Source organism: Polyodon spathula, chromosome 20, assembly GCF_017654505.1.
Source record: "Polyodon spathula isolate WHYD16114869_AA chromosome 20, ASM1765450v1, whole genome shotgun sequence".
NCBI classification, from domain to species: domain Eukaryota; kingdom Metazoa; phylum Chordata; class Actinopteri; order Acipenseriformes; family Polyodontidae; genus Polyodon; species Polyodon spathula.
This window is the reverse complement of record NC_054553.1, coordinates 23,773,298-23,791,779: the sequence shown is the minus strand read 5'-3', so window position 1 is coordinate 23,791,779 and position 18,482 is coordinate 23,773,298. Positions and strand designations below refer to the sequence as shown.

Sequence of the window (18,482 nt, the reverse complement as noted above, 5' to 3'; positions counted from 1 at the left end):
AAAAGCTGATTTATTAGTTTTATAGGCACGCATATAAAATATAAACTAGAACAAGCCACAATTATGTTTGAATAATCCTGAATCATCAGTGACTTGGTTTTAAAGGCCCCTAGTTTCTATTTAGAAGTCTAACTGTGCCTTTTGAGGAAACTAGGCCTCTAAACTAGAGGTTAATGTTTGTCAGATACCCACTGGTGTGGAGAGGTGCGCCCATTAAAACTCAGCAGGTGTCAAGTTGTTGTCTCCTTCGTTGCTGAGTGACATAATAAAAAAACAAAAATGTTTGGAGGCTTGAAATATCCATTACACCACAGTGCTGAAGTGATAGTTTAGTACTGAGAGTGATTTGTGTCATTTACTTTTGAAGTTTAACAGAGTCACTCCTAGTTGTTGTTGTTTTTTCACTATAGGTTTTCAGTCCCTGCACAGCAAAAGGGGAATGCTATGATGCATGACAGATGCAATGCACCAGTGTGACACACACACACACACACACACACACACACACACACACACACACACACATATATATACATAGTTTTAAGATCTAAGCATTGTGGAGGTTGCAATGTATTTTGAGAAACATGCAATGCCAGGGGATGTATGTATCTGGTATGTAACTTGAGACATGAATTATCGTTACTAACATTAACTTTTAATTAATTTCCCCTTTGTGTAGGTTCGTAATGGAATAAATATATGAAGTTCACACAAACAGATTTCTAGGTTGACTCTGCACAGTGTATTTTTTGACTGTAGGCAATTTTCAATTTAAGACTAGTGCTTGGTGTTACATTGAATTTGCCAGGTAAATTAATTTACTTTGCTTGCAAACAGTGATGGCGTGTTGGGAATTAGTGGAGATTAGAAGCAATTCTAATATTTCTACAGTGCTTAAAAAACTCTTGAGTCCAAGTCCGACATTTAACAGCCATGTACCTGATTTTCATCCCACTTTGAGAAATAAAAGCATAGGACTAGAAGGCTTACATATAAGTATGTTGCTGTAAAGTACTGAAATATACCTACAGCAAAAAGACATTTCTTATCTGTGTTTTAATAGTTATTTTGCCAGGTTAATAGTGAATGCATGAAAAAAAACTCTTACTATCAACATTTTTGATCACTTTAAAGTGATCTTAAAAGAGTGTGAAAGGTTTAGGTAGTACTTCCACATTATCTACATGAAAGTATGTATATTTGTATTATTTTGGAACTTACCGCTTGTAATCGAATGAAAACCTCATTCCTTTCTTTAAGTAGTCCTGCATTCTTCTCCTCGAGTTCCTGGACCCTGGCTTTCTGAAGTTCTTTTTCTCTCATCTCAACTTCTAGAGAGTGTGGCAGTGGTTTAACCTGGGTAGCAGAAAAATGAATTTCCTTCAGGCTTCAGCCCTATCGGGTTTCCCCAACTACGGGCCTCACTGATTCATTATTTTATTTAATTTTTGTTAACGATATGCATTTCACCAAACAGTAGAACTTTCAATTAAGTGGCTGGAACACTTCTAAGAAATGTGAAGAACAAAAAATTAGAAACACCTATTTTGTTTATTTGAATAACAATTTTTATTTTTATTTTTTACTTCATCTCTGGTAAATTACTTTTGTTGGCTGAAATGTTTTTTTTTGTTTTGTCTGGGAAAAACCACATTAGGTGTAATCAATATATATTTAGACGTTTCTGTCAGAAAAGACCAGTCCATTATAGTATAGAGCCTTATCATATCTTATATATATATATATATATATATATATTAATAAATTATGAACACAACCATGTTCCTTTTTACCAGACAAACAGCCCTCTTTGTCTAAAGAATGCTGGAAAAGTAGACAGTCTGTCTTTTACAAGGACTGTTTTGAATTGATTTGTCCGAGGAAGTTTGCTACCTACAGAGACTAAACAATGGCAAATTATTTTTACATAAATCACTCTAAGCATTGTAAAATAAGTTTATAGTCCATTAGGTCTTTATGAGTTTTCTTTGCACATTTTCCTAAACCAAAGCAATGGTTACCCTTATGAGATGGAAGACTAATAAAAAGTTTTTGTCTTTGAAGGCTTCACCAAATCTTCATTTTCATCTGTTTACTACTTGATTTCATAGTTTGCCTTGTGGTTAATCTAATTTATTACTTTGTCCATTTTGTTTTAAAGTCCCCAAAGTAGTTGAAGTTGTTAGGACACAAGCTTCATTTTTCCTTTGAATCTAGTGCTTGTCAGCAGGGATAACTGGTTGAACCTTATAACACATTCCTCCTGTAGAAAACTAGTCTTCCAGGTCATTCAATATTGGCATAGTGGATATGTATAGAAAGGTCACCAGGGTACCTGGGTAAAAAGGCAAATAAGGGGAATGTAAAGCTTATTCAGTCTTTAATAGTAAAGTTTTCTCTTTACCCAATTGGCTATCAGAAATGTTTAAAATGATTTCCATATGATAAATGTATATAAAAAAAGGTCTCCTGCTGCACAATGTTGGTGTAATGCCAACACCAAAAACATTTCTATAGATCGAATGGAACTAATTTTCATCCTCTCATTTTTATTTTAAATTTGAAACAGGCTTAAAATGGCCATTGGCGCTTTATATTAGCACTGGCTGATTTATACTGTGTGGGGAATGTTCTGTTGTATAAAATGTGTGTTTAGCACATATTAGAGAAACAGGGATGAAACAGCATTTAACAAACATTTAACAAGGTTATAGGTTTGGTAAACCAGAATATTAAAATGTTTAGGACTGTTCTTACCGTGGTGTTTGTTGTAATATATTCTTAGTATTAAACTGTCTTTGTTTACATTTTTGTTGTGCTTCCCTGAGCTGGAGTACAGGAGCTATTGTAGATAATACCAATAACCCCTTACTGCTGGAGGTGATACCAGACTGCCAGTGTAGGTCACATTGTATTTATTGTGCTAATTAGGTTGTCAATGAATTACCCTGGAGAAAGCTTCAGAGTGAAGTTAAATGGCGGCAATATATATGTAGATGTTGTTAAACAGAGGGTATTAGTCTCCGGTGCTTGTGTTTATAAGATAAATATATATTTTCAGTACTGTTTCATCAGTGTTTTCAATTGAAACATATTTCATAATTGTATATACACTATTGACTGTTTAGCCTGACTTCATTCATACAACAGTGTGCGTATATGTAGTGGTGGAGGGAATTCAGAGGGAGGATGGAGATTTTCCCTGTTTTACTTGACTAATAATATCCTAATCCACTGTAAAGTGGCTGCTGTTTAGGGATATTGTAAGATTAGCATTTAAACCAGTTTGCTTATATAATGTGGAGCGAGTATTAAGACCTACAGGGTGGTAAGGTTATGGTATTTAAAGGGAGCTACAAAGTAAATGAAAACATTGTGTAATTTATATCCCAGGATAGTGAGGAATGTATTTACCATAGTACGTAATAAATTGTGAAGCTTAAAACACCAAATTATAAGTGACTTATATAAATAAAGAATTTCAAAACCAACCACTAGTCATACTATTCACCACATTGTGTGTTGGATTGGTCACATTATTAAGTTACAAACATGATTAGCAATGGCAAGTCAGGAAACGTAACTGACAGATGCATCTGTCTCAAGCACAGCACTGTCCATATACTGTCCATATGCTATTAACTATCACTGAAATTATCATTTGAGTTAATGTCCAATAATATAAGTTGATGTCAGCCCCTAAGCCATTACTTGTAACATTACCAGACAAACAATATACAGTGGTTGCTATGTCTAGTACACATATTTGTCCCGTGTTTGCTATCTGAATGTCATTCCAAACATGTACTTTATTATTTACATTGTAAAAGTTGCATCCCCCTGTTGCAAGTCAGTTTCAATCACATGGGTTGATAATCGGTGCTAAATAGACAGGTCATTATTGAGAACAGCCTCCCATGTGACTTCCCTGAAGGAACTAGACGCAATGAGGAATGGTCACATGTTCCTCCAGAACAATTTAAACACCTTACAGACTTGTCACATTGAACCAGAACCGCCTTTACTGCCCATGTTTGCCCTAAAATCTAAACCCAGAGGTGTTTGAAATTGGTTTGTCGGTTAGCTTATTTAGTTTTGTGTTTGATGGTGAGGTACAAAGAGATGATAAGAAATCCTATTTGAATGGAATGCACCATACTTTATTACCTGTCATTTTGAAGGCAGAGCCAGAGACTAACCCTGGAATGACCTGTAAATAATTCAATAAGCTCCCCATAAATACAACAAACAGACCTGAGGGTTTCTGCTTTTGACTTACATCTTGGTGACATCCAGGATGGATGAATGTTCCTGGTTCTGTTAGACTCCTTATGAGCCTTCAAGTACAATGTACACAATTTATCTGTTATGCCCCACACAATCTCTGATCTGAGGCCTTGTTACCTCAATTGTAATCCTGTCATTAAAAAGCTGATATCAATGAATGCACCAATTAAAAGATTGACCTTCACCAGCTAAAACCCCACCTGCATCTAATGGCTTCATCTTCTCAATTTTACAGATACAGACGAATATTCTATGATGTGACAACATGGGCTAACCTTCTCGCTCACACTTGCAAGGCTGGAGACCTTTTTCAGTTGGTGTGATTAAAGGGATATATCAGTGTAGAGGTAAAAAGATGAATCGGTACGAGACTACCCCCTGCAGGTTAAAGGCAGTAATGCAAATACAGCAATTATCAATCCTCGAACCGGCCAACACAAGCACTGTGCATTGGTTGGGAGACACTGAATATGAGGTTCGCAACCAGTTTTGGTCTGTGCCTCTGTGGCCTCGCCCTCAAACCCCACTTTAATATACAGAGTCGCTTGGGTTATATGCACACGCATCTCTCAAGCCATATTGTGTCAAGAGCCATCTGCTTTAAAAAACAAAATGGGGTTTCTTTTTGGACTCTTCTCCAAGACATGTTTTTACTTTGGTAATACTGTAAATAAATTGACAATAGTTGGGAATTCAAATCTTTGGTAACTGTTTTCTCAAACTGAAATCTGAAACATTATTTGATAGATTTTTCATCTCCAATCAATCACAGGTAAATTGAAGAAAACTGGTACATTGTTAACCCACATGTGCAACCTGCCAAAGCTCAACATGTTTCTACCTGTTTAATGCCAAGACTAATAATTACAAGCATATCACATTACCATTAATATCTATCAAATTAATTTAAAAGTAGGGCTATGTATTAATATAAAAAAGTACATCCATCAATTGTAAAACAATATGACCTACACCCACAGTATAGAATACATAGTATTCAGTTATAAGTGTGACTGTATGACATATGTATTTTAAGACAGGAAAATATACATCTCCACATAAGCACACAGGGAAATAGCAATATAGGTCTTCTTCTTAAATTGTACTATTAAAGGAAAAAACTTTAAATTGGAGGATCGCCGTAGATGAGTGGTTTAGCTTACTATGTTAACCTTATTGGCTAACCAATTCTATATAGACCAAGCTCATCTTTCACTAAATGTACTGAAAGCCTTTTCCACGTCCTTTGCATCTCCCTTCAAGGGATCTTCCATTACTCTCATCTCAACTGAAGGCAATATCCAGGGAGAAACAGTTTAATCATTCCACAATCTTACTACATCTAGGAATGCTGTACCTCAGTAGTACACCATGCATAATGAATAAACAAACCACGCAAAGAACAAGAGGTTCAGGATCATGCTAAGGGAACAAATAATAAAGTTGCTAATGGTAATAAGAAATACAAAAATGAATTTTGCAGTCATGGTTATCAGTCCTTGAAGCACTAACCCAGTTTAAAGGTCATTTTGTTGAATCCATGCCATAGGTATGTTACTCTTTATTTGCTCTGCATTGCTTCCTGTTACTTTGTTCAAACATGTCCCAATTAGGGTCCATTTCCTTTAAACTGATTCCGTTTGGAATTTGTGAACAAGAGAATGCAAAGTACTGGAAAGAAAAAAAAAAGAATTTTAGCCACAAGCCACAAAATCTGGGAAAATCTTTTTTCTGTAATATATTGCCCGAAGGAAAAAAAAAAAAAAATCTTAAAACAAACTTTGGCAACATGATGAAGAATGTTTTTGTCATTCTTTCTATAAATCGTTGAAGCTACCTGACAGAAACTGTCAACAGCTTTGGATGAGAGAATGTGTAGTGCGTAGATAACGTACAGTAGAATAATATATTTACACATGGTTCTGTGTGTGTGTAGAAATGCAAATGATTAGGGCTAGATCACAATGTTAAACTTTATTACAGAGTCATTCTTTGTGCTGTGGATGTACTGTTTGAAGGCCTAGTAAGCTACAAACCAACAGTGTTAAACTACTGCAGAAATCAATATTTTGGAGATGATTATTGGATGGGCCAGATTATACGAGGGCGACCTTGATTAATACTACGATTTTCAAACGCTACAATATTTTACTACATGATTTATGACATTTTAGAAGTACTGCGGTTGCTTATTTTCTATAATACGGTAGCCTACATGGATGTAGCAGAGTGTGTGGATAACCTACTTTGACTATAGTACATTTAGCGGTGACAGTAACTGACAGCCTATTAGGTAGGAGTTGGAAGGTCAGGGGAGTACTGTACCAGCGAATCAGGAGTGTGTATTGGTTGTTAAGGGGCGGGACAATGCTGGTGTGGTAGTTAAATCCAAGAGTGTGACGTAGATGTTTTTCTGCACCAAAAAAATCTGATTTCTGTAAAAACTACAATGTATCCTACTCGGTTATTTTTTCTCACTGTAGCTTGTTTGTAATTTTTCTGCAAAAGAAAAAATGAAACTAAATCTTCTCGTAGATAGTAAGCACATTGTTTTTATTTGTATGGGACTGAGTACATGAATTACAATTGAACTAAAAATAAAACAACAAAGCCACCTATACTTCAGAAGGACCACTGTTCTTTAAGTAGTTTATCTTGCATTTTCTTTTAGAACTGTACTACCATAAAATAAATGTGCTTACTATGTGTGTACATTAGTAATTTACATACTAGATTGAGGCGCCCGTCACTCAGTGTTGCTCATTTATTTGTTTACTGTGTGTGTGTTTTTTTAGTAGGCAGAGAAAAAATACCGTAATGTTTATTTATTGATAGCGGTGTTTATTCGAGGGCGGCCTCTATTATAAAGCTGATATATGACTGTGGCGCCCATACGAGGGCATCTTTAATTCGAGGGCGGCACCAAATTGAAGTAATACGGTATATATATATTTTGCAGCATCAAAGCAACACATGTTTTGAATGCATAAATGCTGGTTTTCAAATTGATTCATAGTGGTTATTGAGGGTATAAAGGAAAGTCTTTCAAGGTCATTTCACCTAAGTTTCTCTAAGTTCAAAGCATGTCACTGGCTGTAATGTATATTGGTCTGTAGGGAGAAGCAGTTGGTTGGTCAATGACAGGCAAGAAGTTATTAAAGGGGATTTAAGGTAAATGGCTAGTATAGTTGTACATGTTACTGAAAGTGGTGTTGATGGCTCTGTAGGGAGTACTCTTTCAAAGAATTGTAGCTTCAACAACCTTTATAATAGTGCAAGATTATAAAACGTGGTGTATTTTTTATTTTTTTTTTTGAACTTGTGGTCACAACAGCATTAATGTGTTCTTGTTTAAATAGCATAAAACAGAAATCTCTGTGAAATGTGAGACTGCAGGTATTTATGTAAGAATAAGAGAAACCCTGCACACAGCATTTTACTTGTGAACTACTATTAAACACAGAGTGTTGTTGCTTCTTTAACTTTACTGTATGTTTAATGCACGGAACAGCATCTGTACGTGAATTTTGAGAAATCCTTAATGACGATTGGTTGATTCTCGTACGTGAGTTTTAATTTTTTTTTTTTTTAATTTTTATCATGGTTTTCCCACAGACATCAGTTTTATATCGTGAATCTGTTTTGTAACATGATTCAAGTAATGCTGCCAGAGCAACAACACGAAACACGTGATTTGTTTTGCTTTCTTCACAAAAACAGATGTGAAGTCATTTTCCATATCTTTGCATGAAAAGAAAACAAGTTACAAATAACCTGCCATAACAAGTTCAGTGATATTTAAGGCATCTGTGCATGTCACTGGCAAATGACAGTCATTAACCTGCCAGAAGCTCTTAGCATAAACTTAAAGACTTTCTATATATATATATATATATATATATATATATATATATATATATATATATATATATATATATAAAAGGGAATTTTTTTTTTTTTTTTTTTTTAGCTGAATAGTTCTGCAATAAACTACATCTAATTAAAGATTATAATCTGAAAGATACAGGAGCACCCAGGTTGACCAATTGGAATATGAGGAATTTGAATGACCATCTTAATCCATTTAAATAAAAAGTGCAGATTCATCTTAATCGTCAACACATATAATACTGAATTATTCAGAATATAATATACCATTTTTAAGTGTACATTTTACACCATTGCATCTTAATGTAACACGATCAAAATGTATCTATTCTACACAAAATTATTTCTATATATATTTAAAAAATACTTACAGGAATTATTTATGTTTATTACAACAGATGTATGACATATACTAAATATTACCATACTTTTAGTTTCACTTTAAGAATTTGTGAAACACTTATTTGACTTCTTTAAATAGGTTGTAAAACTTTGAAATTGGCCAGGGTTCCAGTTTGGCAGATATTAACACACATTTACATTGAAAGGAACGAGGAGGGACTTACCAGATGGTAAAGCCCTTCTTTTCAGGTTCCATTGCTTAATTTTAAACAGTTCAGTAAAGGGTGAGTACAGGCATGATTAAAGGACATGAATTTATTGTACTATCTGGGGTTTCCATTACCCCATTAAATGGTTCAAACATATCATTATATAGCTTTAGTTCATCCATTGTTTTAATGGGTCATTTTGAACTGCAATATTAACATTACGTTGACCCAACATAATATGAAGTCTTTTGAATAGGACCTATTGTAAGACGTAACAAGTTGTTACAAGATAGCACAGTTTGTTTCCACTACATGGTCTTGAACAGTCTTGTTATATTGTAGCGGCACTGTGAAATAACTGTGTTGTTTTAAAAGAATAAGGCTCTCTTGTGACATCTAAATTAACTTTCTCTGTGTAATCATCTGGCTGGCTGCCTCTTTTATTCGATTGACCGGAGTGACCCTTATGAAGTGTCATTCATATCAGCAAGTATTTTCCATTCCATAAGAGGCCCCATAGATGATATGTTTAAACTATGCAGTGTAATTAGTCTTTATATTACCTATATTTTCTTAATATTTAATTTATCTCATGTGTACAGCTATGGCCAAAAGTTTTGCATCACGTAGAATTTTGGGATTGAGACATATTTTTTTTTTTTCAATCTTTTACTTAACATCATTTAAGCAAAGAAACTACAAAAAGAAATTGCAAAAGTCTACCGGAAGCCATAATAGTAGTACAGAATTTCAAGCTAGATTTCAAAATGTCATGTTGTAGTCAGTTAAGTATATTAAAAACTGCAATGTGGTATGTACATTATTCAGCAGGTTTCATTCGTCTTTATGAAGCAAAATGTGTTAATTCTATAGGGTGATGCAAAACTTTTGGCCAGAGCTGAATATTATTATGATCATCTATTGTTTCTGCGTAGACTATTATTTGTTTATTAACTTTTCCAGCAGTGATCAATCATTCTATCATTAGATGGTTCTGTAAAAACAAACCAAAAAACAGAACTAGTTTATACAACTATGGCATAGAGGTGGCTTTCCAGTGTTCATCCATCACTCATTGTAAACAACATGCACATTGAGGGCAAAATAATATTTAATTTAAATTATATGCATAGCAGACATACACGCACCAAACAGCATCGCACTAAAACATAACTTGTTTCAGCCTGTGCTGCAAAGTAAAAGGGAATACTGAAATATAACGTCAACCTGCTGGTCTTTGCATACAAAGGCTTCATACACACACAGTCTAAATGCAGTTGTGACTTAATACCGTTTAAATACACACACAGTTCAGTTGAAAAAGACAGTAACAACCGTACTAATTAATCCTGTTTTAGCGAGTTCTATTATTAATTCAGTTTGGTTATTAATGTTCAGTTCTGTGTGTGTGTGTGTGTGTGTGTGTGTGTGTGTGTGTGTGTGTGTGTGTGTATGTAAAACTACACTAAAACAACCACAGTAGGTGCTCGGTGGATTTCATCGTTTATCGTGTTTAGAATCCAAGCTTACTGTGCCTTCAAAAACAAAGTAGTATAAACAGGTGCGTTGAACTTCAATATTTGTAGATAGTTGATGTACGAAAGAATCCGCACACTGAAAACCGCAAAGTGGCAACATGAATCTATAATGCCAAATTCAAGCCAGTAAAATCAACGTCTTAGAGGAAGTACAGGGAAAAAAACAAACAGTGCAAGAAAATAGTGCTGCATGCAAATGTTTAGATAAAATTGTGACCGTCTGTGTGATAAGCATAGCTATATATATATATATATATATGTGCCTGATGGGCCAAGTTGATTTTTTAATACTGATGAACAGTAAATTCATAACAATAGTAAATAGTGCATACTTAAATAAAACAATATGAGGCAATTCGTGTCCCCAAACACCCCAGTGCGACCACAACTCGTTCTTCCATCGATACCAAACGCCTCATCTGAGTGTTTTGGCACTCCGGGAGATGTCTCAGTAAATGACAAAGACGCATATACGACTCATTAGACATGCATACATTTTTAATCCAGTCATTTGAAGACCACTCAAGTCGTTCCCACCAGCCTTCTGATTGGAAGACTGCCCAAATGTTTCGATCTACCATCATGGTACTGCAGATCGTCACTACTGTATTTAGCAGTGCAGAAAAAGCTAAATGACATCTCTGCTGGTTTTGCAGAAAAGAGCATAGCTGCGCTTGATGAGCTCTCAATCGATTACATACTGTATTTTCTTCCAAAAGCATAAACAAAAAATAAAGCCTCCATGCTGCCGCCAAACAAACCCAATTGAATGCTATGTAATGGTGGCCCGAGTGCAGTGGTTTGTTTAAACAGGGAGTGCACTCACTTCAGTAATGAAATGTGTGTGTGTACAACAAACAACCGCAGTGAGTGCAGTTTGGTAAGACAGTTTTCTTGTCAACGCAGTGTGTGTATGGGTCCTAACTGACACAACGTTCTCAGGCATTGAAGTGATTTTCCTGCAAATGGTTTATTAAACCAAAAATGGATCCCACGATAATTGTAAAATCAACCGGGATGTCTAAATAATGTAATACTGAAATAAGAAAAGTGCCAGACAGCATATTGGACACCTGTTTGACTGGCATTCAAGCATGGTAGTGAATGTTTGTCGCTCAGATAACTCTCACCTCTCTGGCAGCACAAAAATTCATATTGTGTGGGTAGTTAAAAAATAACTACTTGTTCATCACACACATAATCTTCTGGGCTTAGTCTTGGTGTATACATTAGGTGAACATTATTTACAAAGAGGAGGCCATTAACCTATCGTACGGTTCCTAGTAGCTGATTCAACCTAAACATTTGTAAAGTAGGGTCTAAAAAGATCCCAGTGATTCAGTATCAAAAATGTGGCTTGGTAACCTATTCCATACACTCACCACTCTGAGTAACAAAATGTCTTCTACACTTTGTCCTCAGTCTGTCTCCACTTCATTTCCAACTGTGTTCTGAACTGAGGGGAGAATGAGAAATCTAACTAAATCTAACTCACTCAGAAAACTACCCTGCATTATTATATTCCGCTCTGAACGGCTCAGTTACATAATGTACTGACTACTATAGAGCATGCACTAGATAGGATCCAGACTGTAGATCAGGGGTCTCAAACTCAATTTACATGCGGGCCAATGTCGACCCTGAAATCCTAATGTAGGGCCAATGACATCACAGAAGATAGTATTGGTTAAAAAAATAAATAAATAAAAAATCTAATTCATGAAGTATTACACTGAACTGTCATAGAACTTTTTTTACAATTTGGGTTTGCCAAAGATTTTTTTGTGTGTGCCAGACACCTGGTAATGCTTCAGTTCTGTGAGTCTGTTGATGTTTGGCCTACGTGACTGAGCAGTTGAAATCCTCAGGATTGCAGCAAGGTGTGCATCAGATCATTTTCTTCTGTATTTTGACTTGTTTATATTCATAGTGGAAAAAAGTTTCTTACAAATGTGCTGCCGAACAGAGCCATGTTTTTTCTGAAGCTTTTGCAATGCTATGGGAAAGACGGTGATAGCTGCTTGAAGAACTGTGTGACATCTCCTTGGGCTTCCTTGAATTTATTCTTCAGAGGTGTGTCGCACTGAAGATCAGTGAGCTCCATCTGTAAATCACTTGGTGCTGTTTCCAAATCAATTAAAAATGGATCAGCAAACAACTGGAAGCTTATTCTTTGCTTTCTGAAATCTGCAACCGCTGATCAAATTCTTCCAAAAGCAGGTCAAGTTTAACAGCGTATTCAGCACCACTGAACTGCATTTCAGAGTCCATCTTTTCCAGAAGTGCATGATGGGAAGTGAGTGCGATTACTCTGAGAAATCTGATTTTTCCACAGTTTCAGTTTAGTTGTGAATGCTTGACAATGCTGTTGTCACAAGCTGACCAGGACCTTGTAGCTTCAGGTTTAGGTTATTCAACTCTTGGGTGATATCAAGAAGGAAAGCAAGCTCCATCGTTGATTTTGTGTCTTCAGACTCTGACAGAGGCATATTAATCTCCTCCATGAACCCTTTTCACCTGTTTTAACTGAAATAATCTCTTTAAAACAGTGCCCCTACTTAGCCAACGCACCTCTGTGAAGTACAACAAGTCACCATATTTGGATTCAATTTCCTCCAAGAAAGCACAAAACTGTCTGTGCTGTAAGCCCCTGGAGCGAATGTAGTTCACACATTTCACAACAGCAGGCATAACATTGTGGAGCTTCAAAGATTTACTGCACAGTGCCTGCTGGTGAATGATGCAGTGTAATGCTACTGGTTACTCTGCGTTTTGCTCTTCCATCTTTTTTTGCACATGCGCTACTAACCTGTTATTTTTCCCAATCATTGCTGGGGCACCATCTGTTGTTAAGCCTGCTAAAGAATGCCACTGCAGACCAATGTGTTCTTGTCCATCTTTAAGGTTTTGAAAGATCTCACTTGCTGTTGTTCTACCGCGCATTGTAGACAAGCTTAGCAGTTCTTCCGTGACTTGAAAGTTATCAACACCTCTCATGCCAGCTGCACACTATCAACCAAATCGGTGCTCTGATCAAGCACGATAGAGTATGCAATGAATGCTTTGCCTTTCTCACAGAGCTGCTCCTCAAGATCTTTAGAAAGCTCAACAACACGCTCTGCTACTGTATTTGCAGACAGGCTAATAATGCTAAAAAACATTTCTCCTGTCAGGCCATACGACCTCAGCCACTTTGATTATACAGTCTTTAATAAATTCACCATCAGTGAACGGCTTCCAAGACAATCATTTCACACATCACATAACTTGCCAAAACTGCTGCCCTGACTCTTTTTTCACTTTCTGAAAAAGCTGTTGCTGCAACACTAATCCTTTCTTTACTGCAAAGCTGTCCTCTCTCTCTCTCTCTCTCTCTCTCTCTCTCCTCCCCGATATTTGTCATACTGTCCTGCATGCTTTGTCGTATAGTGCCGTTTAATATTGTACTCTTTTAAAATGGCAACTCTTTCCTTGCAAATCAAACATGTCGCACTCTGTTTGTGCTCCACAAAAAAATACTCAACTGTCCACTTTTCTTAAAATTGCCTGTGTTCGGGGTCAATTTTTCATTTAGACTGAGACATTGCTTTGCTCATTAACGTTTGTTGGGGATCTCTGTAGGTTATATTTTCTAGTGATTGCTACGATGAGTAGTTCATATAGTCTCTGTACTGATGCTGACTCAGTGGAGAAAAAAAAAAAAGTTTGATCTGATCAATTATCTTTTGTCAATTGTTATGGAACAAAAAGCTGGACTTTCACTGTCACCAAGCTGTCAGTTCAGTTGCTCCTCCCGAAAACATGTCGATCTGTATGGTTTTTTATCTCTGCTGTAAACCAGGACAACAGTGTCAATTTACGGTAGCTAATGCGACGGTTCTTAAAGTGGTAGCAACGTATTACAACAGAACTAAACATAAACAATGCACAACATAACCTACACACATTTTACAACTGTTTACTCGAGTTTCACGCATGCAGCTCCTTGCGAGCCAGATTAAATTACTTTTGTGTAACTATTTAGCAGGCCGGATTGCAGGGTTGCGCGGGCCGCATGTGGCCCGCGAGTTTGAGACCCCAGCTGTAGATGTTCTAAATTCTAAATTCCATAACTAGATATTCATACAAGCAAGGAGTAGTTATTCTAAAGAGAAATCCAATCTAGTGGTTTCTAAGTAAATCCACATGTTACAAGAGAATATCATGAACACATGGCATCAGTTCGACAGTTTGTCAGTCATTCTCCTAAGCTGCTTCACAACCTTTTTACATTACAGTTTCTGAAAAAAAAAGAATGTTGAGATGAATTAAAGTTATTTCTGAGTAATATAAAATTAGTATTCCTATTTTGTTATTTCTTACCTTTTACCCGATCAATGTCATTGGCTAAGTTGAGTATCATCTTTTTGGACAAAGTAACGTACAAAAAGAAAGTTGTGTAAAGAAAGATGTATTGTGTATTGTGATTTGTAAAAATCATTACAAATCTCATGAGTTTTGTGAATATGGACTATAGCAACAACTGAGCCTACTCTACATCTAATTCATCTTTCTGAATGCAAGCAAACCAGCTGGGTAGAGAATGCACTGCCAAGTATCCTGCATGTGAATGGAAGTGTTTGCCTTATATATTCCAGGAGGTAATTACACTGAAAGAGAGATGCTCAGTTGAAGAGTCTAGGAGACACGGAGCTTGAAAAGCCTGCTTTGATCAACTCCTACTGTTACACTTGCTAAAATATAATAAAGGAACTAATAATCCCATAGCTGCAGCTGCTGAATCCCTGTTTTAAGCCTTTAAAGGGGTAGTATATAATATTACAGATCCAGACTTACATAAACCTAAAACCTATATTATTAGTCACTTTGTTCCTCATAAAACATATGCAACTAATCTTGAAGACTCTGTGATAATCCCTGCTTTCACCCACTGATCTATAGTTTACTGATCTCATGTCTTGCCTGGGGACCCTAAAAAAAGTAATTTTTCTATGTGGAACAGATTGTTTCTGGATTGGGACTTTTGAGGTCTGAAGTAGAAAAAGCATTCTGATCTGAATCATTTTAGAAGCTGATAACAGACCCCCTTCGACACAGGCGCCCATAGCTCTGTGAGCTCAGTGTACTGTACTATCCTGACCTGAACAGCCCCTGCCATCCCAGGCCTCTCTCAAGCAGAGACCTACAGATGTGTTCAATTATTTGTGTTGTTTTGACAAGCCACACTGAAACCCACAACGTCATTGTTTCGTGTTTTCACAACTATACGTTGTCTAGGTCTGGTCCAGACAGTATATGTTTGAAACTATAAAAACAGCACTACCTAGTACGCTGTAGTAAAAATCTAATTAGATTCTGTGTACACCATAACAGTGATTTTTATTCATAAGTTTTGGCCCCCTCTAATATATTTCAAATGCACAAATTCAGAAATGCATGACTAAACAGAGAATGCAATAATGGTCTCACTTTAAAGTACGTACATGTTCCTATTAAATACATTTATTTCAAGGTAAATACTTGTGGAATGTAGAATGCATAGCCATTTATTTAACATGAATTCAATATGAATTCAACAGGACATCACGTGGTGGATCACATTTAAATTACTGAAACGAACAAAGGGTGCGCTTCACTGTCCGTTCAGGTGTAAAATAAAAAGGACAATATTGGTCATCTGTAACTGAAATGAGATGCCATAGACCAGGTTAGGAACATACCACAGGCGAGCGTCTGTGCAAAAGAGTTGGGCGCGCCTGCATTCCTGGTATAAAGCTCTTTATCTCATCTTACCGATGGGACAAAATCCTTAATAGCAGTGCATGCCTGTTACACCCATACCCCTGCGATATTGTGATGGTGAAGCTCGGATGCACTCTGAGGGCTGTTATATACAGGTGCATTAATGTTATATACAGTATGCTAATACTACCTTAGACTAATGCATGTAGTCAAACACAGACATACACAATTCAAGCTCCTATCTCTCTAAATGCATGAAAAGGCAACCCTGGTTCAGAAAATATAGGGGTATGCTATGCTTTTGCATCTTGGAGCCTTGATTGTTATCTTCACTGGAAATCCTTCTTGCCACACACAGTTGCCAATTGATCTCCAGATAAAGTCCCCAACAGCCTGTCACACTACATCAACATCATGAGCACATTTCCCTCAGGATGTATGGAAAAGTGCCAGTCATGGTTTAGATCCAGCAATCCACAAGCAATGTAAATCTGCAGAATAATGTTGATGTTTACTGGGCTTTACCATATTTTCTATATCTGTGCTTTACCATGCGTTCACTGCTATGCTTTGCCATTGTATACTCCAATAGTGGTAGAACAATTGTTCATTTTGAAAAAGTCCAATTTGTTATTAGGCTGATTAGGGGTGAACTATATATATATATATATAGATATATATATATATATATATATATAAATTATAATATATTATATATATATATATATAGTTTTATAACACTGCAGTCTGTGCTCTATATTTTAAAGCAGCCTTTTCTTGGCAGTTAGTCACGTTGCTGCTTGTGTAGTTGTGTCTTGTTGGTGATTTTAATACATGCTATACTGTACTTGAAGCAAAAAATCGTTTAAAAAGTGAGTCTTAAATTTGAAGGTATATGGTACATGTTGATGGATTGAAGACTGTTTTCCAATAATAGGAACAAATTAAAGAATGGTTTTCTCAAATGACATTAAAATGAGAACTAATTTCTTAACTCTAAAGCCAAGACTTTTTTGACCACTACTATTTCAGCAACATTTTTAAAAAGCTTGATCTAAATTCCTTTTTTTGACAAAGCACATTAATCTTACAAAATGAGACATACCTGACAGAAGTTTAAAAACTATAAACAAGCAACTCAGGATGGTAATAACAACTGATTTGTATCTTTAACAGTTTCAAACTTTTTAATAAAATGAAAGATCAGTAACCCTGAGCCAAATCAAAACTGATATACAACCGTTCTGCATCACTACTGTACTAAAACTAAGATCAAGATGTGTGCATTGCTTGTGTCTCTTTGTAATGAAATAACATTTGTTAGTAGTGCCAATGCGTTCGATGTAAACCATCACATCTGAGGTCTCTTTAAATGAAGACAGGCATGTACTCTGAAAGTATTCCCTGCCCTCTTTCGTGTCAGAGAGACAGAAGACAGAATCATGAAGAGGTAAAAACAAGAAGCAAAGTAATGGTTAATCTTACATGCGCCAGTGGCTTCGTTTGGATGCTGATGGTTGGACGGTATTGATGAAAATCAGTCTGGATCAAACAAACTTTCTTCTCCATCCTCAGAGAGTGCAGCCCCTCATCTTGCGATAGTTAGGCTCCCACAGGAAACGTGTGTTTGGCAGGAACAGCCCTGTGTTACCTGACCCTTCAGAAATACTCAGAGACAGAGGGGTGGGAACAATCACTCAAAAATACAAGCAAGCCTACACCCACGGCTCTACTACATAGAGAAAACCACCCTCTAGATTGTTCTTCTTGTTAACCCATTGTAGACTGCCTGAGTTGCCTATGCATTTCAACAGGCACTTGACTGAACAGAGAGCAAACACGGGAGAACTTTAAAACACCTGCCATAACCCTGTCAATAGCATGTAGGCCCATTAGGGGAACTGAACACAGAGAGACACAGAGGCAGACAACTTTGGAATAATGTAGAAACAGTCACCTAATATATATCTAAACAAAATTGAACAGGATTGTGGCATACTGGAGTTTCAATTCCCCAAATTTTATGTCAAATTTTGAAAATATTTTGTTGTTTGTGTTTGTTATTTTTAAAGATATTAATTGTTTAGATTTCAAATGTATAGAACCTCAAGCATGAACCTGTCTCCATGTCAACTGCTAATTCCACAGTTCTGAGAATGTATCAATATTTAACCCTTTTCAACACAAATAGTTAATGACGAAAGGTACAGTTACCTGTCTCACCAGCAGGACCCTTCTGGTATAAATCTACAGAACGGCTTATCAAATTGTGATGAAACTTGCTAAAGACGTTTATTAACACATCATAATCTAGAGGTGTACAGAGGCTATCTGGTGGTCTGTCCATATATAAGAATGACATTTTTTAATAGATCAATGGTATTAGAGTCCACAAGGAAATTATTTTCTTATTATCTAAAAAAAATAATTTATGATCAATATCCAAGAATTTCGCGACCGTGCTATGTCATAAGGC

The 18,482-nt window shown here is 36.3% G+C and overlaps 1 protein-coding gene across 3 annotated transcripts in view; it reads right to left on the bottom strand.

The window, feature by feature from the left end:
- Positions 1-17,661, bottom strand: part of LOC121295755 (myosin-16-like) — a 78,498-nt gene extending 60,837 nt beyond the window's left edge. For 2 of the 3 annotated variants that reach the window (XM_041220766.1, XM_041220768.1), the window contains exons 1-2: positions 17,492-17,661; positions 1,222-1,356 (exon numbers count right to left, since the gene is read on the bottom strand). In XM_041220766.1, coding sequence (XP_041076700.1) covers positions 1,222-1,356; positions 17,492-17,575 — 219 coding nt within the window. In that variant the 5' untranslated portion in view covers positions 17,576-17,661. The remainder of the gene's footprint in view (positions 1-1,221; positions 1,357-17,491) is intronic. The other variant, XM_041220769.1, reaches the window with a different exon arrangement.
- Between the last annotated feature and the right edge of the window lie 821 nt (positions 17,662-18,482).